This window comes from Nesoenas mayeri (assembly GCF_963082525.1).
Source record: "Nesoenas mayeri genome assembly, chromosome: 2".
Lineage (NCBI taxonomy): Eukaryota > Metazoa > Chordata > Aves > Columbiformes > Columbidae > Nesoenas > Nesoenas mayeri.
This window is the reverse complement of record NC_137543.1, coordinates 87,582,143-87,608,792: the sequence shown is the minus strand read 5'-3', so window position 1 is coordinate 87,608,792 and position 26,650 is coordinate 87,582,143. Positions and strand designations below refer to the sequence as shown.

Below are 26,650 nucleotides of genomic sequence, written 5' to 3'. Positions count from 1 at the left end.
ACTTCTAGCATTCACAGAGCCTTGATCTAAATTCATATGAGCCAGCCATCAAATTCTACCTGTGAGAAGCAGATAGAAAGATCACAAAGACTAGCCTGATAACACTTAGCTCCAGAATATGTGGATGAAAATGCTGAACCTTCTGAGGGTCCGGTCCTTTGCAACTGTAAATAGATTTTGGCTGGAGACCAACTGCATGAATGCTTTCATGATTAAAGCATCTACTGAGAAACAGTAGAAAATTATGTCTATTTTTGAGTTCCTTTTACAAACTCTGTCTTGTGACAATGAGATTCAGCTGGTATTTTGCCAGAGAAAATAATGACCTAGTTTCAGTACTGCAAATAAAGTCTGGCAAACTGCATTAAATAAATGCATGATGACATATGGCTTGCCAGCCTGATATACTGGTACTGTTGCAGTTGGACTGGTTTCTCTTTTGCATCAGCAATTAGCAAGAAACTGGTATGATGAAGTTGTGCTCTTGCTGAGGTGAGGCTGCTTCTTTTGAACACTAATATTTTGTGTTCAACTACTATTAACAGAAGTCCTTCATTTAATCAACAGATACATCAGTCACACATATAAGCAGAAATGCTGCACATAACGTTTACTTCTACTATCAGAAAGCATTAAGACTATTAAAGCCTGGACTTCATTGTGAAATACAGATGGCTGCATTATGTAAGAAACAGTAGGTAATTATCAGACCAGGAATACCGTGCAAGCATTACCACTCTGTCACGGCTTAGTTATTCACTGTCTTTTAGGCAACAATGAACTCCCTTTTCTTCATTATGGTAGGAAAATAGCATGCATTTTCACCTGAACTCATGTTGTTCTATTTCTATGCCTTAGATGAAACAGTAAGAGCATTTCAGTTTGGTTGTTCAGCTACTTCTTCTAATTTAGAATATCTGTGGAAAAAGGTCACTGTGGTTCTAGCAGTCACATATAAACTTCAGGCTGATCTTACAGGTGTAAAATTGTGCCCGTCTACAGGGGACTTATTTCTGACTTCTTTGAACTTTGATTTTCTGTTTAAGAATTTAACCTAGCTGAAGTATGGACACAGCTCCAGGGACTTAATACAATATAAAAATCATCAAATCAAATCTTCGAATGAAAATGGATTTCCAACAGTCTGAAAATTACAGTACAAATTATAAAGGCATCTACCCGGTAACAGGTTAGGCAACACTGATGAAGAATGTGTGCATATCTACATTTCAATACAACAAACATACGCAGGAACTAGAACATTTGGATAGTCGTTGACAAATTTTCTGCTTATGAGGTCTTTTTAATGTTATATAAGAGTATATATAATGAGGACAAAGAACATCAAAATATCTTTCTGAAAAATATTTTGAATTGTCATTCATTGAAAAACAAAACCAAAACAATCTCCCCTTCAAACAAATAAAAGTCAACATTTAGGATTTTTTAGCTAATTTTCCAGTATAAAGCACAAAATAATCAGTTACCTGTTCCCAACACTGTGGTAAAAGCTCAGCTTCTACACGTGTTGGTCCAACGTGTCGGGCAAATGCCACACACCCAGTCAGTATCATCTGTCTGAAAACATAAATTTAAAACTTTAATCTGTTGACAAAGTTCTATAATATATAGATGATATTCTTTAAGTTAAGAAATGCAGATTATGTCAGGCAACAGGTGATTGTCTACAGTCAAAATCTCACCCATAAACATTCACTTAAAGGCTAAATCTTATACTGAAAGCCACTATCGCCCCTGCTTGTTACAAGGGGTGGTTGGACTAGATGACCTTTAAAGGGCCCTTCCAACCCAAACTATTCTATGATTCTGTTTTGTTTTCTATTTAATATGCCTCTTTCAGAAACCTGCAGATCCCAAATTCCAAGAACCAGAACCTGAGAATCTCTGATTTGAACATCTGTGATTCCCTAATGTCGGAGATCGGGAATCTCTGCCTAAAACTCTCATTAGTTCTTATTACTAAACACTATGATTTATCATGCAGTAAAAGGATCTAAACTACTTAGCACTATCATAATATCAGCATTTTAGTCAAGTACACGTACTGCTTTTAGTTAGAAGCATTTCTGAGATTTAATGAACTTCTTTCAAAGCAAGTAACTTAATTCTTTTATGACATGGTTTTGCAACATTCTAACGTGCAAGTTTTTGTCATTTATCCCAAAATAGTGGACTTTACTCTTGTCAGAAACCTTCTAAAGCCCATTACAAAAGGGAAGCAATTAGCCAGTCTGTAGTATCTATGACCACCTGAGTCACTTGTATTTATATTCCTCCATTTTTTAACATTCCTCGAAGTTTACAAGAAATCACTGTTGTTTCACTAATTTCACAGGCACAGAGATATATTTGAAATTTCAGTAAAATTGTACTTAACTGTCATTTGTGATATTTTAATGTTTATTTAATGAGTGTTAATCTTGCTAAGATTTTTTACTTCTACCTATTTTTCCTGTCCATTGGATTGGACTGATAGCAACTCCGCAGGCTGTTCAACAGTTCTATTTATTTTTAGTGCCTATCTCAACACTCAAATAACCATTTTCAAATGATAATGCGTGGACATGAGACACTCATTTGATCCCCTCCACAGTAAGATTAAGACATCACTGAGAATTTGTTCATTGTTACTTTGTGGAAAGTAAGCCAGAATTAGTTACCCTTTCAGTGTCATGTCTAAACTTCGAAATATTTACTGCAGCTAACAGTATGCCCTTAAGGTTGAAAGGCAGAGATTCTGCTGGTTATTTCTTAACCAATTATACAATATACTAAAAAAAAATAAAAAACCCCACTCATTCACTTTCAGAATCCCTTCAAGGAGAAATAGTCTATTAAAAAATATTTTTTCCTAGCATTCTTTAGGCCAACAATCAGAGCAAGATCTTTAGTGGTTTTTTTTGTTGTTGTTGTTTTTAAAAATTATTATTTTTCCTCTCGTCTCTACCACATGCAGAGAACTAGACCTTTGACCAAGGTTAAAAGATTGGGAGAAAAAAAAAAATGCAATGTTAGATAAGACTCAAGAAGTCAACAGCTGATATGTGATAGCAATATGGAGACAAAAGCCTGTGGCAATTCTGAGTTCTACAACCAACAAACCAGTTATTCAAATGTCTGTCTTTGATTGTACATGCTGCACCTCATCACAGAACTGGGCAACAGAATATACTTTAAAAATATGTTTAAAAAGCAAATAGCAGAACACAGTAAACATTTGACATTTTCTGGATTAGAAATGGAAAAACCTTTTTATTTATTTATTTTTTTTTTGAAACAAACCTTCTCAAAAGAGTTGCATGAAACCTAAATATTAATTCTGGTTTCCTTGTGCCTTGCCTACACAGTAGGGTGCTTTAAGATACTGTAAAAATATTAAAAATAGTGGTTTTTAATATTTTAATATAAACATCTTATATATGACAACAGTGAATATTTCAGTGAGGGAAAGGTTGCAAGGTCTCATCACTAGTTTGCTTCATCTGTACTGAAAGCAAAGTGAAATCAAGAATCAGACTAGCGGAACAAGGCAGAAGTTATCAAGTAGAATAGACATAATTTAATACTTCTAAAATCTTTCTAGATGTTTTAGAAAGTGACCGTATGCAATGGTAAGCAATTCAATCTTATAATACACAATTCAAGGTTCTTTACTTGCTCCTAAAGGTTACATTAAAAACTTACTCAAGTTTTCCTTAACATGTAAGCAAATTATGTGTGCTCTGTAAGTAGTATCATATGACCCATGAAAAGTCATACTAGATACACTAAAGCTTAATGTAGTTTAGCCTCTTTTCATTAAGAGTGCTGCTTCTGGGTACATTACTTGGAAATCTCCAAGAGTTCACTTTTTGAACTAAAGGACTACAACATTAATCTGACTTTTTCATGGCTCTTTAGCTTCCAAAACCAACATAATTGTCCAAAAAGAAGTTTAAGTAAAGCTAACATATATTTGTTCCCTTGCAGAAGAGAATTCCATAGACATTTTGAAAATCTGAATAGTATATTAATAAGCAAAGCCTTGAGGATAAAAGTGGCCTTGTTAAAAATGTTAGTATACAAGACTATGGCAATATGCTATATAAGCATGCACCAAAAAGCTTCTCACATGGGCAATAAGTATAATATGGGCTCTTGGCATAATTTTTAACATACTGTACAAGGTCAAATATTTAAAGAGTTATTTTAATGGGTTCCTTATTAGAAATGCAACGTCATATTTCAGTCTCATGCATTTTACAAATTTTAAAAGTCAACTTATCACCTGCTACTTTAATGAATAATGTAGGCATGTACAGTATAGCAGAAGGTAAACAAATAAGATATGAGATAATTAATACCATTGTTCTGGAGAGTAAGCCTGAAAGTCTTTGCTTACTTCATATCGCACAAGACTGCTAAGATATTATTTAAACTTTAGATAAAAAACAAGCATATATATTTGTGTGGAAGTGTATTATATAAGTATTAAATACCAACTGAAATTCTGAATAAGTATTTTCTATTTAATTTGCAATCAGAATGTCTTTTATTTGGTGGAATTTTACTTATTCTTCAGTCAGGTTTTATGGCAATTTTAAAACAGACTATGATTTTTATGTATGTAAATGTATATGATGTATATACATTTTGTCCTGGAGATCACAGCAGCATGTACTTCCCAAATTTTTGATGCAAGTTATTTTTAGATATAAATAATTAACTCACAATAAAGAATTATCAAATTCAAGGACAAAAAAAGCTTGGATTTTATTCTTTCTTAGCTGCTGGAAAAGAATAACTGCAGCTAAACAGGCATCTGAAAAATCTACTCAATAGGCCACGAATCCCGTGATTAATTAACTCCAAAGGACTACAAGTGAGATGTACCTTCCTTCCCCCATTATCCACAAAATAATTTTACCTTCTCAATCTGCATGGGACATTCAAAACATTTTGACAATGACAGCCTTTTCAGAAGCAGATTTCTAATGAATCTGAAGTAGAAAAGGACTGCATCTTGTTGTAACTCGAATCTGCACGGTGCTACTGTGCTACAATTTGCTTTTATTTATTCATGCACTTTTCATTTCCAAAGCCACCTCTTTCAATTGTACCTCTTCTCTAAATTTTACCATAGGAAAAACTTAAAAAGATAGCAGAACACTTCAGTTTTAGAGAATCTTCAAAAGAAATGCTTTCCAACTATTTAATAAAACCTATTTTGTCTGAAGAAAGAATAATGCAACAATAGATACAGATGCTTTACAAAACATCACTAATGAAAGCAATGAAGAGCTACAGATCAATTATGAAAAATCCACAGTTAGAGAAGGAAACACACTAGCTAGCGTACTGTCTTTCAACCTTAAGGATATTCTTATCAAGATAAGTACAAAGTCATGCTTCCTGAGTACTAAGGAATAACTAAATTTATAAAACAATGTAAAAGGATACTTTGCTTCAAAGTCTTAACCAAAATTAAACAAAGCTCTTAACACTTGTCAGGACTAAATCACTGCTTCAGTCTTATGAATTTCTTATTGCTACCGTAGTACTGAACCATAAGTAGAAAGAGCACTGTCTTCTCATGGTATTTTCCCCAACTAAACATGGCAATTAACTTAAAAATGTACAGATCACTACGACACAGTAAGACAGATGTTTAGAAAAGCTGACTTGATTTCTATATCAACCACTGCTAAGAATTATGATCTTACAGCTCATTTTAACAAAGCGTTTCAGTTCATTTTTAAACAAAAAAGGAACTGAAATGCTGCGCAGCTTAACAAGCACATTCTTACATTTCAGTAACTAGAAGTGCAGGTTGTGAAAATGGAAAGCCCTGAAGTCCACAGAAATTAGTCAACATTAGATCAGCAAAATATCAGCTTAAGTGTAACTTGCTTAAAATAATCCAGTAATACCCAGTTGCTATTAGTTCTGCTTCTTTGACAAAGCAAAAAAGTTCCTTCTTGTCCCGCAACACATAAACGCAAACACACCTTTGCTCATCATCTGGTCGTTTGATCAAATTGAACAGTATGTGTAGAAGCTGATCTCTCTCTTTGGGTTCGGGATGGAGGCAGGCTGTACACAGTATGAGTGGGATCAATTCCTAAAAAGTTGTGGGTAGGGGAAAACCAAATAAAGTAAAAATGCTTTGGACAAATATTCATTAATAGCAAAAGAAACTAAGAAGAGAAATCTAGCAACATAACATCAAAACAGAGAAGATGTTTTAGAGTCTTGATCTCGTATTAAGTGACCTGAAAAAAGTGAAGGTCTACAAAAGTTAGAATTATTTTCCTGCTAGGAAAGGTCATGGGTGAATCGGCACACAAAATAAAAAGCTCCGCAAACATGACAATTAACATAGCAGATCACCCGTAAACAGCATTAGAGGACAATCAGTTTACATTTTATGCCCTACCTGCTCAACTGAAGTCAGCTTCACAGACAACTATGGAAAAAAGCTCCTACAGAAAAAGCTAGTTCTGATACCATGAAGTTAAAGATGAACATTTCCAACTGAGTGTGCACACAGTTTTATGCACAAGTTTGAATAAGCACTGATAAACATATATTGGTAAAGGTGACTGCAGACAAAGAGATTTTGTGTTGACTGAGAACTACATGATCTATTTAAAGTTGTGGGAGTTCCCCTCCCCCCGTCCCCACTAAAAAGGCAACATCTGAAGCTGAATTTTCTTTTCAGAGCAATTCAATTCCCCTAATGAACACACTTACCAAGAAAATACTCTGCAAAACATTAACTGAAAGAAAATGTAATGCTGTTAATAACAGTGAAGACCCTCTTTCTAAATATGCCTTCAAAACTCATGGTATTCATTCCCAGAAGAAACAAATGTTTCTAAAACATGGACTGGAAGTCCCTTTCCTTGACTTTATTGATTTGAGACTATACTCCAATTTGGAAGCCACATAAATTCTAGATGATTTAATATCTGACAGATAGAAACATCACAGTGGGAGGCTGGGGGGAAAGAAGACGACAAAACCAGGTGTCTGCAGGGAAAACATGGGCGAGTAGCCTGGAGACTTCCATCTACTGCTTAACTTTTGAGACACTTTCAACAGACAAGCTTTTTGTGAATTAGTAAGCCATGACAAGCAGATGACAGTGGGAAACTTCTGAAGTTTCTAGGAAAGATTACACAAAACCTGGAAAAATCTATAGTTATTACATATAACTTTGCAGGGAGGTGCTAATTTCTTCTTCAGACATTTCAAGTGACCGATTCATGATGTTCTTGAGAATAAGCCTATTAAACAAGGTGGCCATGTGGAAAAAACATTTTAGAGCATTGCCTAAGCTAGTCAACTCCAGATAAGCTTTTGTTCGCATTTTACAGGAATTCTACTCAGCCTGCTATTTTTCCCCCCTGAAGATGCCAAGACACATCCTAAAATGTATTTGAACATTCTAGAAGATGTTTTAGCAATATTTAACCCAATTATAGTACAGATTAGGGAATTTATGACGAGACAGAGGTATGAATGTGGAAATACCCTAACCACTGCTTCAAAAATCTGAAAGTACAGAAGGACAAATAAGAAATAAATTCAAACACTTCAGACAATTCCAGTTCTTAATATTTTAAGGTGAGACAGCTCTTAGGTTTGTTTTTAAATAGGTGTAGCACAATACAAAATAATGTGAACTGAAAAAACTGTATAAAAGAAACCTTAAGAATGATATAGCATAAATAACTTTCTGCAGCTGGAAGCTACTTCTCCTCTAGAAATCGCATGTTTGTTTTTATTTTTTGCATACTTAACATTCAGTTTTTGCATATTTAAAGTTCTGAGAAGCCTGAGGGCTTAACCTAGTTAACATTTTTTTTGTACTTCACAGAAGCATTTTCTCTCCTGCAAACACTGTTTTAACAAAAAGATTTGAAAAGATATTATAAAAATAACCCCCCCTGCCACTCTAAATAACACTTACTTACACATTAGGCTAAGATCTTTTAAAAAGGAAACCAGATTGCAATTTGTAGATACAGGACATAATTACTAACTTCACCATGAAGAATACAGGTCATAGAAAAACCTTTAAATTAAAAAAAATTCATTGTGTTACTTTACTGATATCTAACTTTCTGAAACCTATGTTAAGTTCACATTACCCAATTGCTCTTGCAATTATTCTTAAGTACTCTTTATGATGAATTTTTTTTTTTTTTTTAAAGAATATAACCCATGAAATGGGACACGTACATTTTTATGATATGGGGTTTTTGTTTCATTTGTTGAAACCATCACCCAGGCTTCATTTTCCTAGCATGTTCAAGTATCTACTCAAAAATCTCACCTGCTCACTCGGAACTACTACTTGATTTCAAAGCAGTGCCATAAGCTTTATTTATTTTTTCAAAGCTTCTTTTCAAATTGAAGGAAGTAAACAAAGTTGTCTTTTTCCTGCTGAGTCTGCATGGAAGAAAAACACCTCCAAATATTCACCTAGATACTACTAGTTGTGTGTGAAAGGCTAATGAGTAACCCTATACCACTGATAGGGGGCAGATACAAGGCTGGTTCTTTACCTTGCAGAAAGCTGGTTATTCTAGCTGATGGAATTAGCTGTATTTTCTTGTCCACTGGTCACATTCTTTCATGCATACTATGGGAGAAGAGAGCGTTCTCTGCATCGCTGCATCAGTGCTTCTACAGTTCCTTCTATCAAGGGGAGTGGAGAAACAGTGAGAAGTCTTGAACAGTCTTTTATGTGTTCCCTATAAACTTAATGGACAGGAAGGTAAAACTGGAGGCAAAAGGGACTTTCTATGGGACAAGAACAAACCTACTCTCATAGATGGAAAAAACAGGTCAAGTGAAGTCTCCCAAAGACTTAAATGGGGACAAATTCTTCTCAGAATATTGAGGATGATTAAGAACAAAAAACAACCTATGGGCAGGTTCGAGTTCACTCCTTCCTGTCACTAAGGACCATGCCTTAGGTGTAAACTTGTTTAATAAATCTCAGATTTATTATTCTCAAAACATCAGAAGAGTGCTGTAGAAAGTGGTACATTTTCCAATAAGACAAAATAATATCAGCATTTGGCTGTTTAAATTAAAGAAGAAAGTTTATATAACACTGTTACAGACACTGTATATAATTATTAATAATCAAGGAGAGGACTTCCAGTGCTATTTGAAACACTCTGCCTTCCTTGGGAAGGAATACCACTTGTGCTGACTGTCATAAAGCAAGAAAATAAATTTAAAAGTATTAAAAACAAACAAACAAAAAAACCCAATAACACTCCTATTTAATTTGGGATCCTTCCTGAATGTCCTGTTCATTCTGAAGTCTCTCTTTTCCCTTTTTCTTCTGACTCAGGAAAACTGAATAGTTCATGTTGGTGTTAGTCAACTATACCAAGAAGAGTGACTTTCAGAACTATGATACTGTTTTCCCATTAGATACCAAGCAGACTGACATCGTAACACTGTCAGCACATGCAACTCGATGAAATAAAACATCCTCTGTCAGAGGTCTTGCCTCCAATACTGAAAAGGTAAGTTCGTATCCAAGGCAGGTTATACCTGTGAGCTACCCAGATGTAGAGAGAAGAAAATGTCATTTTGTTTTTTACTGTAAGGTAAGTTACATACAGGTAAATGATGGACAAATGCTATGAAGCTGACCTAATGCATTGCACAGTGGAACTGCAATGGCCCATCTTCTCTGTTTCACCCCTGCATAACTGTCCATGGAAGCCCCTCCAGAGAAACACTCACATATTTTTCACCGTAGCACCTTTGTACCACTTCTCTCTAACTTACAGCAACATGTTCGGTTATCTTTGAACAGGATTTGCTAGTTGCACTGATTCAAGATCTCAATAACAGCAATGTTCATGCTGGTGTATGAAGCAGCTGTGCCACTGTGGTCAAAAGAGGGTGGCTTTTGAATGGTAACCAGTATCCCCTCAACTATATACAAAACAGTTCCTCCTATGTATTAAAACTATTAAAACAAAATATTAAAGTTTGAAGTTTTTAAAAATGCATCCTATAACAAGCATTTGTTTATTTTGCTGATAATTTCCCTACAAGGTAGAGAGGAATTTTCTATCTGTATTGTCGCCTTCATTAAAATTTTTTTGTTTAACATTGTGACAAAAGTCTTCTATGTCTTAGCTTTTCCCACTAATTAGAGTCTTTTTGTTGGAGTGTTCATAAGGAAAATAATTATCTCAAAGAATGAATTTAATTAGTGTTAAATGTCAAGATTGGTTACTTCAATAGCTTGGATAGTATTTTTTTTTAATTTCAAATATTAATGTAATAATATGGCAAACAGGTGGCAACATAATGTATACAGCAGAATGACATTATGATCAAGTTTGTAAATGTGTTTCTTTTAATCTTCTCTAATAGTCAATGCTTATATTGTGAATGAATATTATCTTAAAATTCTTCTGTAAATTAGCCTCTGACAACCAGTAAATAAAATAAAAACTTACTTGCAGCAACTGAAACAGCTGCAGGTACTAACAAATGAAAAAAAATTTAATCATAGGATTAATACACGACTCCGAACTTTGTGCTACTCAGCTTATTAATATTAAAATTACAACTCTAATTACATTTCATGGGATGAGACTATTATTCCAGGATCCAAGTTAAGCCTCTTGTAGATCCCAAAGGGATGCTTTGACTAAAGAATCGATGCAGACAGGGGTGTGAAGAAAACTTAGTACATCTTTGTTTGTATGTATTTGGAAACCTGCATATAAGCCTAATGTGACGAAACTAGTACCAATTGGCAATTCAGTTCATAAACACTGAATTCAACTCCTTGCATGCACGGAACATGTTATAAGGCATGGTGTTGGAAGACATCAGCTTTCAGGCTAGAGACGAAAAGGATACTCTATGAGACTGAGCTGTTTCACTCTAAGAAAACTACATTAGTCACTCATATGCAGAGAAGGCAACTGAAGGACTTAAATTAAAAATGAGTTATGTCTCTCTTATGTGTGTGGGGGAACCCATCCCCCAAAAAACCTCCCCCCCCAACTCCAAACCAAGACCCCATGCAGACCAGAAAAGCAGCACCAAACAGGCTGTGGTCAACAGTATCTCTATTTTTCAGAAACGCGATCTATAGAAGCCTACTGTGTGCTGAGTTTTACAGAGTAACAAATTATTTTGATTGTTCGTTTAAATTTTTCTATTCTCCCCTATTCTGTGAAATAGAAACAGCCATTTAGAAGATCTGATGGCTGACAATTTTCATGCCCAGAAACTTAAACTTCTATACCTTTATCCATATCCAGCCAGAATGACATCTGCTTGACACAGCCACTTAAATACCCTGCCAAGCTCTGACAGGATATTAATTTTTTTAACAAAGCCAGTATTTTATGGCTTTTAAAGTGTAAGACTTAAATGAAAATCTGTAATAAGATATTCAGCTCTACTGTGTTCTAAGAGACAGCCACCTACCAAACATGTCAGAGAATGAAAGTGCCTTGTTGAAGTCTGTGTGTAATTACTACATGATAACATGGACAATTCTAAATCTACTGCGTTATTTTCTTCTAGCACAGTCAAGAATTGCATCCATTCAGAGTCTGCAGATTCAGCATTATCTTTGCTTCAGCTTTACAAAGAAATAAAAGCAATACTCTATTCTTAACATATTTTACTCTATATAAGTAAACAGTTCATCAGTATAAAAATGTAGTGATGCAGATTTAATAAACCATTACTATAATGATTTTAAGTTTGCATAACACAAAATAAAGTTACAGAAACTAACCTCAAAACAGTAGGGGAGATGAAAGGAACAAATAATTAAGAAAAAATGTTTCTTGATTAAGAACAAGAGTAACAAGATCCTGGTATTAAACAAAGAGTTTATTCTGGCCCAAACTCTGCTAAAGGAATACATAGCTGCAGAGCATGGAAGTTGTAAATACAAAGAAGGTTACTCCTTTACTTGACAAATGATATTAACTTTTACGTCTCATGAAGGATAAGAAATCAGTATTGCACTGATTAGTTATCACAATTTTTTTAAAGATTGCTTTTCTCTAATTACAGTATAGCCGAAGGAATCTTTTTATTGTATACCTCTTGATGAATAGAAAGTGGCAGATTCTTTTTTCTTTACACTAAAACACATTTAAGATTTAAAGTGGTAAACACACAGACCGCACATCCAGCCAAAGGTGTATTGTTTTGGTGGTGGTGGTGGTGGTTTTTTTGTGTGTTTTGTTTTGTTTGGTTGGGTTTTGTTTCTTTGTTTGTTGTTTTTGGTTTTTTTTTCCTAAGACTAGGCTTTTAGCATTTTGTTACTTTTCATTCTAATTACTATTTGACTTGCAGTATCTCCTTTGTTTGTGAATGCATTCACATACAAATCTAAACACTGACATACATGTTTTCAAGCAGTTAGGATAAATTAAACACTTAGGATAAAAACTAAATTACATTTATATGTTGATACATGGAATTTTAATGATTAAGAACTGCTTTCAGGCAATTATCCTATATTATGCGTTACTGATTTTACCCAGTTGAACTGCTCTTTCGGAAACAACTAAAATGATATCTCAGCCAGTGTACTCAATACTGCATTTTTCCTTCTTTCTTATCTTCTGTCGGAATGTAAACTACAGACATTGAAGGACAATTAAAGCTGCATCAATACACAAAAATAACATAACTGGTTGCTCAGCTGCCAAGTGTAGTATTTACTGGACAACTTATCACCAAGTCAGGCAGGCTGCTACTGACCTTAAGGAAGTTAAAAGCATTGGTGAAATGGCTTCTGCATCTCTGGTTAAGGACAACACCTACTGAAAGACTGGCAACCTCCACAGACCCAGTTTCTCCAAAATGAAAATGTATAGCACAACATTTTCAGTTCAAGATTTTGCAACCAGTTTCAAAATGATGGATGCTTAAAGAACAATAGGAACTTCAGGGAGTCATCACAAAATTGTGTTTAATTCTCATGTCTAACACACTGACAGTGTAAGATCTAAATAATACCACTGTATCTTTTCAGAGAAGACTGGTGATCACTTTGCCTTATAACCCGAACCTGTTAAGAATCTTTCTGAAATTAGTGATCTTTTGGTATATTTTCATACCTCTTCTCTGTAAAATTGTGCTAAGACTGTCTCATGATAAGGTTGTTTTTGGACAACATCCAAAGTTGGACCTTGGTGAAGAGAGTCTAATTAGTAGGTTAGCTTTTTGTAATACTGATATTAATGAATACTAACAGATGGTCTACCCAAATTTTCCTTCAAATTCCATGATTACATCTGAAAGAACATTAGAATAGTTATAAGCAATGGGTGGCAACTGAGAAAACCTATTTTTAAAGCAAATTGCAATTCACAGAATGCTGAGTATCCCATGCAATCCAGTTACGCAATTCTCACTTGTGGCTTTTTCTATCAAATTGAAACAGTTGATTCATTTAAGGCAAATATACATGTAACTAAATGTAACTTCACCTGTAAAACAAAATAAGTAGGAAATAGCCTAAAAGGTCACAAAAATATTAAATGCGTTACACAGATTACGCTACAAGCTGTGAAAAGAAGCAAAAATACCACATCCTGCCAAGCAGAGGGAAGGAAAGGAACAAATAAGAAATCAGAAATTAAGCACTGATCCAGGAACATTTACAGAATTATTCTGAAAGACTATTAACAGAACCATTTCCAGAGCACCCAGTTAACACTGCTATCCCCGCAGGAAAAAAAACAACCACTTTTCATAAAGACAGAGACTTTCAAAATCTGGTACATCTCAAACTCACCATGCCAACTGCTGATAATGACTTGTATCTTATAAAATTTTAGATTATAGGATCAGTACAAATTTCTTAAGGATTATTGAAAGCCTTAAAGTGAATGTATGCAAAACGTACTACTAATTTACCATACTGTAGGTCCCCTCAACAGGACTAAAACTTACTCAACAAGGCATGCTGCTTTAAACCCTTTATCTCGCTGTCAGCTATAAAGCTGCTGAATTTTTGTTTGACATATTTTATTTTTATTTTTTACACATTTGGTAACGTGCAATATTTACAACATAGCAATACAAATAAAGTGGTTTTTTTCCATTTTCAATCACAGCCTTCTTTTCCTATGCTATTTAGTATGAATGACTATGCAAAACATCATTTACATTCAAAATGAACATTACATTCGTACAATTTTGTTCAGCTTCATTTTAAATTTAAGGAAAATATATGATTTCTAATTTTCTTATGAATGAGTGTTTTTGATGAATTTAACTTGGCTGATACAAAGAGCTTCTAGGAAAGGCAGTAAAATGCATTTTTTGTTGAAGTACAAAATGCTGGAAAAGAACCTGAACATTAATCCTTACTAAATCTGATAGATAAAATAAAACAAATCTAATGTTTGAACTTATATCTTCTGATCTTTATAACATACGTTAGCCCTTGTCTTCAACAGAAACATTTGTGCTACCACAGACGGACCTACAGTAACAGTCTTGCTGAATGCTAAAGGGTGCTTTAAGCAAAGGAAGAAATATTAGGATACCATGCAGGTTTACTGAACTCACCTGACAGAGGTGTAAAACCATTTTCTAGGAGCAGAGATGCATGCACAAAAGTAAGAACATGATTGGAAGTAACAGACTTTCATGAAATTAGACATAACATCTTCAAAATGAACAAGAAAGCATCCTGGTAGAAAGAAAAAGTAACATTTCAGGGCTCCTTACCTCTCGCTTTGCAAGCAGCACATTAGGAACAATATGAGGCAGGCAGCGTCCCAACATTAACATGACACTTTTTTCACTGTCTGCAATCCGAGACACCTACAAAATCAAGTTGTTTGTTTGCCTTTTTTTTTTTAAATGAAGCACAGCAACAGAAAAATATCCTTTCAAAGGAATAATAAGAACTGCAGTAGGCTGATCACTTACCAGAAAAATATTGAATTTACTCACACACATGAAGTCCCAAGTGTTTGATCTGGCAGTAACTTCATATGCATGAATCCACTTGTACAGGTTCAAAATTTCCCAGTAATTACACACCTGTCACTAGGTTGCATATTTAAGCTAAAATCTGAAATCATGTTCTTATTTCTTAAGTTTCATGCACATAAACCTATCTCTCCATATATGTTAACAAGTCTGGTTTCAAAGCAATTATTGCTTGTTTAACTATTGCTGCCATGCAGAATAAAGGATCTTCTAGTTTACGTCAACTGGGAAATATACCTCTGATCCCAAACGGCTGTCTGCTGACATCCGACAGAAGGATAGTAGTGCTTGATGGAAAGCTGGTGACAATTTCCTGAAATACCATCAAAAAGGGAGAGGGGAAAAAAAAGCACAGATCAGAAAGGTGACTGAACAAGTCCTTTCACTCTGGTCTAACCAGCTAGGTAAAATGACATTCAGAATACATGTTTTAAGTGAAGAATGCTGCAGAAGGTTTTGTTCAAAATTATTTTTGACTTTTATGGTGCTTAGTTTATAGTATGAAAAAAAGTGGGTATCCTAATTAAGAAGTTACTTTCAGTTCCGAAAAATGTAACATCTTTCAAACTGCTGCACAGACAAAAATAGGACTAAAGCATGAAGAAATCAAAGCTTTAGCAATACAAGAGGAAGCACAGAATTATGCAAACCGGTAGAGGGGGAGCAGAAATAACAAGAAACAGTATTTTTGCTATGTTGTTTTGTATGTTGCATAAAAACATTTGAGCAGTCACAAGCTTCAGGGTTAAATGGAGATTGTTCAACTGCCACTTCAGAACCTAAATGCTGGATTCAAATGTACTGCAAGAACCTCAGAACAAATATTGAACTGCTGCCTAATCCCCCATATAGATTTGTATCTATAGAAACACTGCCTCATGGCCATGCATAGCACCAGCTAACACTGCCTTAACCATACAAATCAAACCCTGATAAGAGTCTGAAAACAACCTTGCCCAAGGAACATAATGTGGCATAAATGTTCTCGGAAGACAATTACTGGACTGACCATTCCATAAAGCAGGCAAGTGACAGCAGCAGCAGCATCCTATTTTTCCCAGTAATGACAACTCCCTGTGCCTTATCTGAGGCCAGTATTTAGATGCTAATCTAACACTGTCTCAAGCACTGTGCTTGCAGAGAAAAAGAACATTTGTCTTCCAAAACATGCACATGAAGCATCTTGCCCTATATTATCATCTGCTGTTCGAATCCTCTAATGACACATCCGTGAGTCTAAGGGAGGAGGTAATTCCTATTTCCTATGTGGAAAGTGGTATCAGCTTTCAACCCTTAAAAATGTTATTTTGTGCACCTGAGCATGCAAAATCCTACACACATGCAATTATGTGTATAGTAAATACATAATCACTCACCCTTTTCTAATTAAAAAAACCCCACCAAAACATTAAGCATCTAAGTTTAAACTAATCCAGAAGGATACATATAAATATACCATAGTAGTTTTCCTCTTCTGACTATTTACAAAATATGATAAATAAAAATTTATGTTTGTTACTTAAGATCAAGTTTCTTTCTCGACAGTATGGGTTTTTAACACACATTCAAAATTTTAATGAAGAAAGTTTGTCTTAATTCCAATCAGCTTGTTTTTGTGCAAGGGTTCACTTAAATAATAACTTACAGGTTCTGCTCAAGGCTTTAAGCTTTATTTACACTGGGAGAACAGGAACAAATGTTGCAAAGCAGCATCTTAACATTAAGAGAGTGGCACGGCCTTGGTCAGCCCTTTGCCCCAGCTGCCCTTTACCTTGGCGTTCGTTTCACGGAATATCAGATTCTTCCTTCCCCACTCGAAACCTGAATTAAAATCCTACATAAGGGCAAAGTTCTATCCCCATTTTGCAGACTGAAAACAATGACAATATGTCACTGAATTTCCCTGTGGGTTAATTGACAGCAAGCTCTGGGCAGTGTGGATCCCATTAGGATTGCTGGTTATATTTAGAGTCAAGAAAGCTTCTCCTTGATAAATTGTAGTAAAATCCTTGATGGACAGAAATGATGACAGACCCAGGTCGCTTGTACACAAGTCAGTGGCAAGTCTTTTGAAGGACCAACAGATACTAGTAGTGACAATACAACAAATACAAAACCTAGGAACTACTATTCTACTTCATACAACACTGGGACAAAAGAGCCAGTTTACTGAAACAGCCAAGAGTGACTGCTATAACACAAAAACCATCTTGTATATGGTGCAAACTACCAAACACTTCCAATGAGTTGAATAAAAACATGCGGTGCGGTCTTGTCAGACTGCTGCTGGTGTATCCTACTAGCAATCTGTAAGAAGAGGCACTTTTCCAGGGACGGCCATGTCCCCATCTGCAGGCTCCTGTGCACATCTGCTCTGGGTGCAGCCACAGAGCTGGCTCGCTTGCTCTTCTATCCTCTCTTCCCATCTGGGCAAGACTTATGCCAAGAATACACTCCCCAGCTACAGCAGTAACAGTCGTGCCTTTTAGGATAGAGTCTTAGCTTTTAATGTCTCTTAAATATATTCTGAATTGTCTTCTACAAATAATCAACCCTGGACTGAAAGAGATAAATAAAAAGCAGAACTATGGTGCTGCTTCTCCCACAGACCTCAAAATACTTAACAAAGAATACAATTTTTAATTAAAAAAAATTACTGTACTATTACAAACCAAGCGCATAATCCAGGAAGAAAATTTAGTGATATGGATCTATAAAACACTGTATCAAATATGGTTTCCTTTGACCCTTCGCTGACACGCTAAGCCAAAACTTCAGCACAAACATAGGTACATATTACATATGTATCACTTATTTCTGCAGTGATCAGCATTTGAGGGGACTTCTGAAGTCAGTTAACTCATTGGGTATTCAACTACTTTACAAATAAATCCATGGACGTGAGCAGCAAAATAAATTATGTTTTTCTAGAGACTACCGTCATAAATCCCACTGGAAATACTCATAGTTCCTACCCCACTCAATCTCATCCTATTTCAATACCATCTTCACTATCCCCAAACCATCAATCTAATATTGATGCACTTCATGCCTCCCAGAGCTCTCAACTACTCTGAGTAAAATGAAACTTGCAGCAAGTCACTGATGAAAATAGGTAGACAATTTTACAGCAATCCATGGATGACAACTATAAGTTTTTAATATTACATAGTCTAGATACTGAGGTAGGATATGAAAGAACTGGCCTTCCCCCCGCCCCGATCTGGAATGTTTAAATGGAATCACCGCAAATTTTCCAGAAAAATCTAAGCCAAGTTTTACTTTCCTGTTAAACTCTAGTATATTTAACTAGAAGAGATTTGTAGTAAGACTCTAAGGTGCTGTATTCAGAAATCTTTCCTTCTGTTCTGTTCTAAAATTAATACATCAATGAAAAAATTTCCGTGCCCCTAAGACTTAGTGCAAGAAATTCAGAAAAATTCAGGCAAAACAGGCATCTTAGGGGCTGCAAGAGAAGTTAATTACTAGCACAGGTAACAACTCTTTCTTTTCTTCTCCCTCCCTCCTTCCAGCTTGTATTGATTTCCATCTACACAGAATATCACACAAATTTTTACTTGGTATTTTCAGATGGAAAATAAGTCTAGAAACATACTACTGTATGAACACCAGCAAAAAAATCTCAAGGGAACTGACAAAATACAAAGCAGAATGGCTACCTGCTCCCTTAGGAATTGCACTTGTAAGACCATAAGAGGAGCTACTTGGGCATCTTTATGTACAACTTCTAAAATTACTGTTGTAATCTCATTAAGTTTGTGGTCTGTGCTACTTCTGATGGCTACACAGTGCTTTATCACTTAATAAACACGTTACTTCCTCTCTTCACTATAAGACTTAAAAAGAGGTTTTCTCAAGAACACTGAGACATACAAACTCATCTCCACATAATAACACAACATGAACACTCTATTTTAATTAAAAGAACCAGAGTTATCCAGTGAAGGCTTGACCCAAATTCAAAACTCAAAAAGCAGAATTTCATCAGATACCCTTTTTGATTATAAAAACAAAAATCATACAGCTCTCTTAGATATTTTTAAGAGACTAATACACATCTACGTATGAACAGTAAAAAATTTCCAAACCACTCTTCAAGCAGAAGTGATTTCATTATGAAATGAAAACTCAAAAGAAAATGGAAATATCTGGTCTTCCCATTCAGCATTTTGATTTTAGCTTTTTGTTGCAAGGAATTGGACTGATTTTAGAAACAAGTAGGTAATCAAAAGAAATCCTTAAACTTAATACTAAAAATGTATGTTTGTCAAATGTACTCCTCCTAAAAAGATCAGGAACAATATGAAAATATCAGCACTGTAGCCTAAAGGTATGTTAAGCCTTTTATTTGCATCCAAAACACAAATTAATTCCACAGAATTTTACTGGAAGAAAAATATCTATCCACTTTACAAGAAATTTTAATTAAAGCATTCCAGTTTAAAACTTATCACTAACCTATTAGGTTTGTCAAAGTGGACTGTAGTTTTAGTTGATGAAGCACAAGAGGACAGTTTCTCTGTTTCTTTACAGGGCACAGAATTTAGCGTATCATCTTTAGAAGTCCTTGAATCCACTTCAGCTGATAAAGAAAGGCTTGTTTCCTCAGTGTTTCCATGTTTATTGTCATTCTCAGAGCTCTTCATATCCAAGTACCGTCCATTGTCCTCTGAGACTGTGAGAGGCACTTGTTTTAAAGAAGGATGGGGAGCTACACCATAAACTGTTGACACAGCGAAGTTTTCATTCTTGAGAAAATCTATTTCACTAAAAAAGGAAAAGCAAAGTATGAAATATTTTTGTAGCTTTCATGAGAAGGTTGTTGGAATCACAAGACTGATCCACAGAAATAAGGACAACACGCTGAAGAGCTCCCTCTTCAAATTCAGTATGTTCAAAAATTACTTTGACAGAAATAAATTACATCACACAAGCTGATCAAACGAGCACTGATTTAACAGAGTTCTTTCATCAATAATTAGTAGAAAAAACGTTGCACTCAGAGTGAGCGAATCAATGAAATAAGTGAATAACAACAGTGTTTTCTACCTCTGGCTGAAATCTGAGCACTGACACACAAATTGTGAAGAGCTAGAACTCTGTCTGGGATGCGACAGAACTCTATCTGGGTAGTGGTGAATTAATATGTACTATCCCACCTGGCTTTGAAATAGTAACTATCCAAGTCAATAAAGCCACTTAAAAATTATGCACTTGTCCATGTGTTGTATTGGTACATCTCTTAAGAGGAATGATATCTTATAGCTTACAGAATCATATGTTTTGATCAAACTTTTAAAGTCTCTTGTTTGTTATTGTTGAAGATATTGTCATTTCTACTAGTGTAGTAATTTCTTTCTACTCTGTAGAAAGAAAAACTGTTAAACTAAGTCATTAAACCAAACATCCTCCTAACAGCGTTTGCAAGCTGTACACACCATAGTACTTAGGAATGAAATAAAGCAGACTGAAGAGAAAACCTACATGAAACACATCAGAACTGAATCTCTTTCAAAGAAGTAAATAAAGAAGTTACATTGAAAGAACAAAACTGATTGCAAAATCAAACTATGTAGATAACAAAATGGAAATAGCCAGTGCGAAATCTCTTCCTTTTTCTAAATCAAATACCACATATTAAAAAGGACAGACTGCCCTAATTTGAAAAACTCATGGTAATTGTATAAGTATGTATGTTTTCATATATGTGCTAGAAAAACACTGAGAAGTTATTCCAACATTTATCAGCAGTCAAGCAGATTGGTAAGTACATACCTCTCAAGTCTTTGGATTTGTTCCATCAAAGACCATTTCTCACTGTTTAACACACTAATTTGATCTTCTAATTTTTGCACTATTAAACATTGCTAAACACAGAAGAGAAACAAAAGTTTAGTACAATAATGTTAAGTAACACTGCAACAGCTGAAACATTTCTTCTGTACTAGCTCTTACTTCTATTGACGGTGGTGTTGTTTCAAACACAGGGACGCCCCCAAGGATAGGAGTAGCAGCTTCTAACTCATCATCATCTACACCGACTGACACATCCACCACATCTCTTGCAGCAACATGGTGGTTTCCAAAGTCACGATAGAGTTGTAACAGGTCAGGAGGTTTTGGAATATTCAATCCTACATCATCCCAAAGTTCAAAATCCTTCAAAGGAATAAGAGAAACTAAAGCATACAATACACTTCCTTTTATTTTCATTTCTCTTCCTCATTTGACTGCAGGTCATACAACAGCAAAATAATCGCATCAAGATTGCATTGTAGTAAAGCATGAGAAAGCTTAAATCAGATCACAAGGAACGGAAATAGAAAAAGGCTTTGTATTATGACTCAAAGCATTTTCACCTTAAAGGCAGCTCTAGGTAATGTACTAAAGAGAAGAACTTCCAAAAACACATAGATCACAATTTATTTTTTTCTAGGATGTGAACGCTTTCTAGAATCAGATGTAATGTTGATCAAACTCTAGCAGAAACCAGTGGAGTTGACAGAAGGCTTTCCACTGATAGGAGGTATCATATTGTTCCCATCTTATTCACAAGGACAGCTGTAATATTCCAGAAGCAGACAGTCAAATAGCTCTGTAGATGACTGACGGATGCAGTGAGTATTCTCAGTGAAATCTGGACATAAGTGTATTAATTGTGTAGAGTTCTAAACAGTACTAGGGCCTCCTGTCTCAAACCATTACTATATGTCCTTCCTTTTCTCATTGACTTGTTACCATCCTATTACTACAAGATTATGCCATGTCCATATATACAAATAGGCATGTGCGCAATTATACAGGAGTTGTGATTTTAAATTTTTTTTTACTTTTTTCTTACTGTTCACAATTTTCACTATATTTTCCCATATTCAGGTTACACACATCTATTCAAGGAAAGATTATTTTCTGAAAGAATTATGTTAATAATCTAGGAAAAAAAGTGTGTTCTATATGTTCATTGTAGCCTGTTTACTTTTTAGAAATAAGAACAATAGAGGCATAAAACTGATCATCTTTAAAAAAAATGCAAAGCACGGCTATGTTTGGAAATATCTAAGACAACACCTTATAACTGAGAGCTTCTCCCAGACCGTATTAAATGCCACAGTATAATTAAGTATACTTGTACACATATCTAGGCCCAGGAGATGACAATTAATGAGAATATTTCATATCCTGATTTCAAATCAACTGAGCATGATTTAAGGAAAAATATTATGTTCAAAATCTATTACATCCAGATCCTTTAGTTTAACTGAAAGGGAGTCCATCAGAAGCCAGGAAAGCTTCTATCTACCTATAACTAACATTATTTTTCTTCTTGTTCTGTGTCCTTTGAAGAATGCAAGCATTCTGTCCCCTTCCTACAAATTTTGGGAAAATATTACTCAAAGTGCCATGTTTTCAAACCATGCTTTATGTACGAAAATGCTAACTAACATATTTAACTCCTACAATACTCCTATGTATAAAGCGAACAACATAAATAGGAAGTATCATTTAAGTTCACTTGAGTTTATGATGAGATCAGAATATAGAAAGCAGGCATGTAAATACATACAAGAAAACTTTACCTGATCATGGTTTTCATCTGAAAATGTTATTGATGTAAGCTTGTAACTATTTTTCAATAAAAATTCATTAACTAGGAAGTTTAGAGCTCTTTTTTCAAGAGGTCTGATTGGCTCCTGGAAAAAAAGAAAACAATACGCTATATCTTTGGTTCATCTTTCTTCCAACTACGGAAGCATATCCATCTTAAAGTCCATGCAAAGCTCAGTTACCACCAGCCACCTACCTGAATTTCAGGACTTGATTTATAATTTTTTCGTTCCTGCAAAGGAACTTCATTTTCTGGGGAGGAAAAAAAAGTAACTACATTTTACTCTTTCACACAGGATGAGCTCAACTACTTCTACATTGTTCAAAGTAGAGACTTAAGAAAAGGTTTATGTACACCACCTGCAGCCTGAGTCAGGTTGGCTCGGAGGGCCTGTATGGTCTCCTTGGCTTTCCGTAGTTCAAACTCCAGGACTGGACAGGGATTTGGATTAAACACACACAGGCATCCAACCAAGGCAAGGGAAACAAAAATAAAATATAAAAAGCAAGGATGGGTGTGAAAAAAAATATACAGTTTGTATTAAACAGAAAGCATGCAGTCTTTATGGAACTTATGAACACATGCAGCAGAGTTGGTCTGAAAGCAAACTGGTGAATGTTTTCCATAGTTTTATTGGCCTTAAATTAGCTAAATCAAAATTTTCAAGCTGTCTGACAAGGACTCGCTGTAGGGTTTGTTTTTTTTTTTTTCCTTCTTGGTTTTAACTTTGCATATTAATGGGAAATGCTTATTATTTCTTCCCCACTCTCACGATCAGCTGATACAGTCAAACACTTTGATTTTTTGGGGCAAGGGGAGTACATGGGCAATCAGAGGACAGTTCCAAATGAAGCAAACACATGCTGGCAGCAGAGGAAGCTGTCTTCATGTAGCAAAGCTTAAACCATGAAGTGAATGTACCGTCCCACTGAGACTACAGATTTTGTTTGAAAATAAAATCATACACTGAAATTTTAGCAGCTTAAATGGCAGAACTTGAAACGTATTTTATTTTACTACTAATATAATCTCATTTTAAACCTCTATCTAAAAATAGTGGGTTTTGGCGCATATCCTAGAATTAAGATTTTTAATTTAGTTGAACGCATTTAAGAGGTGCGCCAGACACATACAATAAAAAAGGCAAAATATGCAGCTCTCATATAGTACTTACAGAGAAGTCTGCAACAAAAATGCACCTGCACCATTATGCTTAAAATTTTCCAGTGACTCTAGACTATACAACACTTTCAGTGATCTAGAGTCAGCTTTAGAGAATAAAAAAATATCTAATTCTAGCTGCCATTATCACCTGCCCTATCTTCCCACTCCCCTGGTCACTGTTATGTGTTTCTCCTGTCCTAATATTTTCACCAAAAATGGCCAATAATGCTTTGTTTGCTCTGGAATTTCATGAGTTTTTATGTCTGGATCATGTATATAACATGGTTTCAAATTTTAAAACCCTGTACATTTGCAAAATATGTAGTAAATGCTCTTTATATAGACATTTACAGTTAGAGTATCTAAGGGAACCTGTTTAAGGAATTACCAGGTAACTACATGTATTTCATTAATTCTTAGATTAGTCTAATCACACTTAAATATACAGTCACCAAAAACAATGATTCTTATGCTTAACTAGATGAGATGAACACAGAACAGCTACCATACTAAAGTGTTAAACTAGTCTAAATAGCTTATCTAATATTTACTTTATTCCCATGCAAAACTAAAAATCTAGCTGCTTTTAATAAGAAAATATTAATGAGATTTTTAATCGTTACCTGGAAACAACTTAACATGGTATTTTGAAATATTTATACAGAGAATAATGCATGGCAGAACCACTGTATTGGCTCTTGCTTGTAGGAACTGCTGCTGAAGACTACAAAGAAAATAGTTTCCTCTTTTGAACATCTGTCACTAAGAATCTTTTGATAATTAGCACTCATGGAAAAAAGATTCACTCAGTTTGCAATTATGCGTAAAAACGGAAGGAGTAACTACAGTACACCACATTTCCTACATGAAAGTAATTTGTTTGATGCACAGAGTTTTACTGCAGCGATACAAAAGTGCAACTGAGGATATGATGAATAAAATATGTAAAATCTCTCTAGTATTCAGCAATGCTGATCTGCAAATACTTCTGTGCAACAAAGTTTGAAAATCCTCTTGTAGTAAAGTATCTCGTAATTTTAGCACTTCCTTGCATTTGAGCTACTAATTCACAGTTATGATTCTAAGTTGTAAGCTACTAATTTGTTAGTTTTTGAAGATGGTAAAGAATTCAAATTAAGAAATTCTTCTGATGGAAATGACTACATGTTAACATTTTATTCTCATAAAATATTTTTGAAGACCAGAACAGTTGCAGATCAGGAGTGCCCTGCACTAGAATGATATAAATAATGGAAAAAAAGTTAGAAAAACAACACAAACTAGAAAAACTCAGAAATCCCATTAAGGAAAATAGGAATAAGACATGTCTGAAGGCATAGAAAGCCAAAAAGCTCATGTCAGACAAACCCATGTCAGACGGCAAGAATTACTTTTTAGTGAACTGTGATGATGCTGAAAATTCTTAGAAGCCATTAGGACTTCACCCACTCAACCTTTAAAGTAGATTACTCTGCTGCATGTTTCTCTGTATACAGTGGAAGATTCTGAACATAGTATATTTGAGAAGTTGTTGCTTTGCAGCATGTCACAAAAGCCACATAATTCTACTACAACACAGCACTGATACAGTTGTACCTCATTTCCTAGTCTTATTAGTGCCACCATACAAACCTTGATGCATCTAAGTCAGCCACAAATCTAGTTTTTATTTGAAGAAGTTTGTTTGTAGGGTTTTTTTTATATAAGCATAAATATTTGCAAATGGTTACAGCATAATATCAACCAAATTTTAAATTATTATTAAAAGCTCTTTGTTTTAGAAGCTATACTGAAATGCAATCTTCTGTCAAAATATGTAATGATTTTCAACTCAACATGCATGCTAATGAAACCAACACTGGGAATCCGTATTTGATGATGATATGACATTCTCTTAAATAAAAAAAAGCAACCTCTAAGCCCTTTCTTTGTTACCATTGTCAAGTACTGACCTTTAAAATAAATGACATGGTCTCTCACTCCCCCTTTCCCTCTGTTGTATCTAGAGAAGTTAGCCCTTCAAAAGCATTGATAAAGCCAGCTGAAGTTTAACTTAATGCCTGACTGAACAGATAACATGTATAACTCATTAAAGAACTCGGTGAAAGGAGCTGACATTCCTTAAGAACTATGCACAGAAGAATTCTACTGCAGACACCCTAGAAAAGGAAAGAACCAAATTGATCCTCCACTACATCAGGAAAGCTGAGAGTAGGAATTTAGAGCTCTGAGGGTGGTTAATCTTCCTACAAGAAAAGGGCATTTCTGAACTATCTGTTTCACCTTAAGGGAGAAAACAGTTCCTTCCAAATTTAAGTTGCTCTCTTGCTTTTTCTTTTTATAAAGAACTGAAATCACCACAGCTACCATTCTGAAAGAAAAAGATAATTACTTAGACTTAATTAAGAACTGAATCTGTCAAGCACACAACTACACATTAGACCAAGATTTTCAGATTAGTCATTTTAAAATGTTTTAGTTTTCATGCAGCGAACTCAATATACCTTAAAAGAGAAGTGCATATCAGGAGTGGGTAGCTTGTTTACTGAGCCTAGAAATTAAAAAATGAAGCTTTCTCAAGGATCTTATTCAACTCACACACACTTGTTAATGACTTCACACATTACTGAGGCACAGACTGAGAAGTCACCTATAAAGAACAACCTATGATTTGGGATATTGAACAAGGTGGATCTATATGAACAAAAGTCTTCTTGTGCCATGGCAAAAACGTTGAAGAGATAAACAGTACTTCAAAAATTTTCTATACTTACTTTAGGATAAGCAGTATTTTTTCAATTATACCAGAATTTTACATTCTACTTATGG

General features: G+C 34.9%; 1 protein-coding gene across 7 annotated transcripts in view; it reads right to left on the bottom strand.

Moving 5' to 3' along the window:
* RELCH (RAB11 binding and LisH domain, coiled-coil and HEAT repeat containing) overlaps window positions 1-26,650 on the bottom strand; it is an 81,556-nt gene that overhangs the window by 32,648 nt on the left and 22,258 nt on the right. For all 7 annotated transcript variants that reach the window (XR_013921847.1, XM_080339682.1, XM_080339685.1 and 4 more), the window contains exons 3-12: window positions 23,017-23,088; window positions 22,853-22,908; window positions 22,629-22,742; window positions 21,007-21,210; window positions 20,827-20,918; window positions 19,510-19,818; window positions 15,268-15,343; window positions 14,764-14,859; window positions 6,009-6,121; window positions 1,488-1,578 (exon numbers count right to left, since the gene is read on the bottom strand). Coding sequence is in view for 6 of the 7 variants with exons in the window: in XM_080339682.1 (XP_080195808.1) it covers window positions 1,488-1,578; window positions 6,009-6,121; window positions 14,764-14,859; window positions 15,268-15,343; window positions 19,510-19,818; window positions 20,827-20,918; window positions 21,007-21,210; window positions 22,629-22,742; window positions 22,853-22,908; window positions 23,017-23,088 (1,223 nt within the window). In the remaining variant the exon portion in view is untranslated. The remainder of the gene's footprint in view (window positions 1-1,487; window positions 1,579-6,008; window positions 6,122-14,763; window positions 14,860-15,267; window positions 15,344-19,509; window positions 19,819-20,826; window positions 20,919-21,006; window positions 21,211-22,628; window positions 22,743-22,852; window positions 22,909-23,016; window positions 23,089-26,650) is intronic.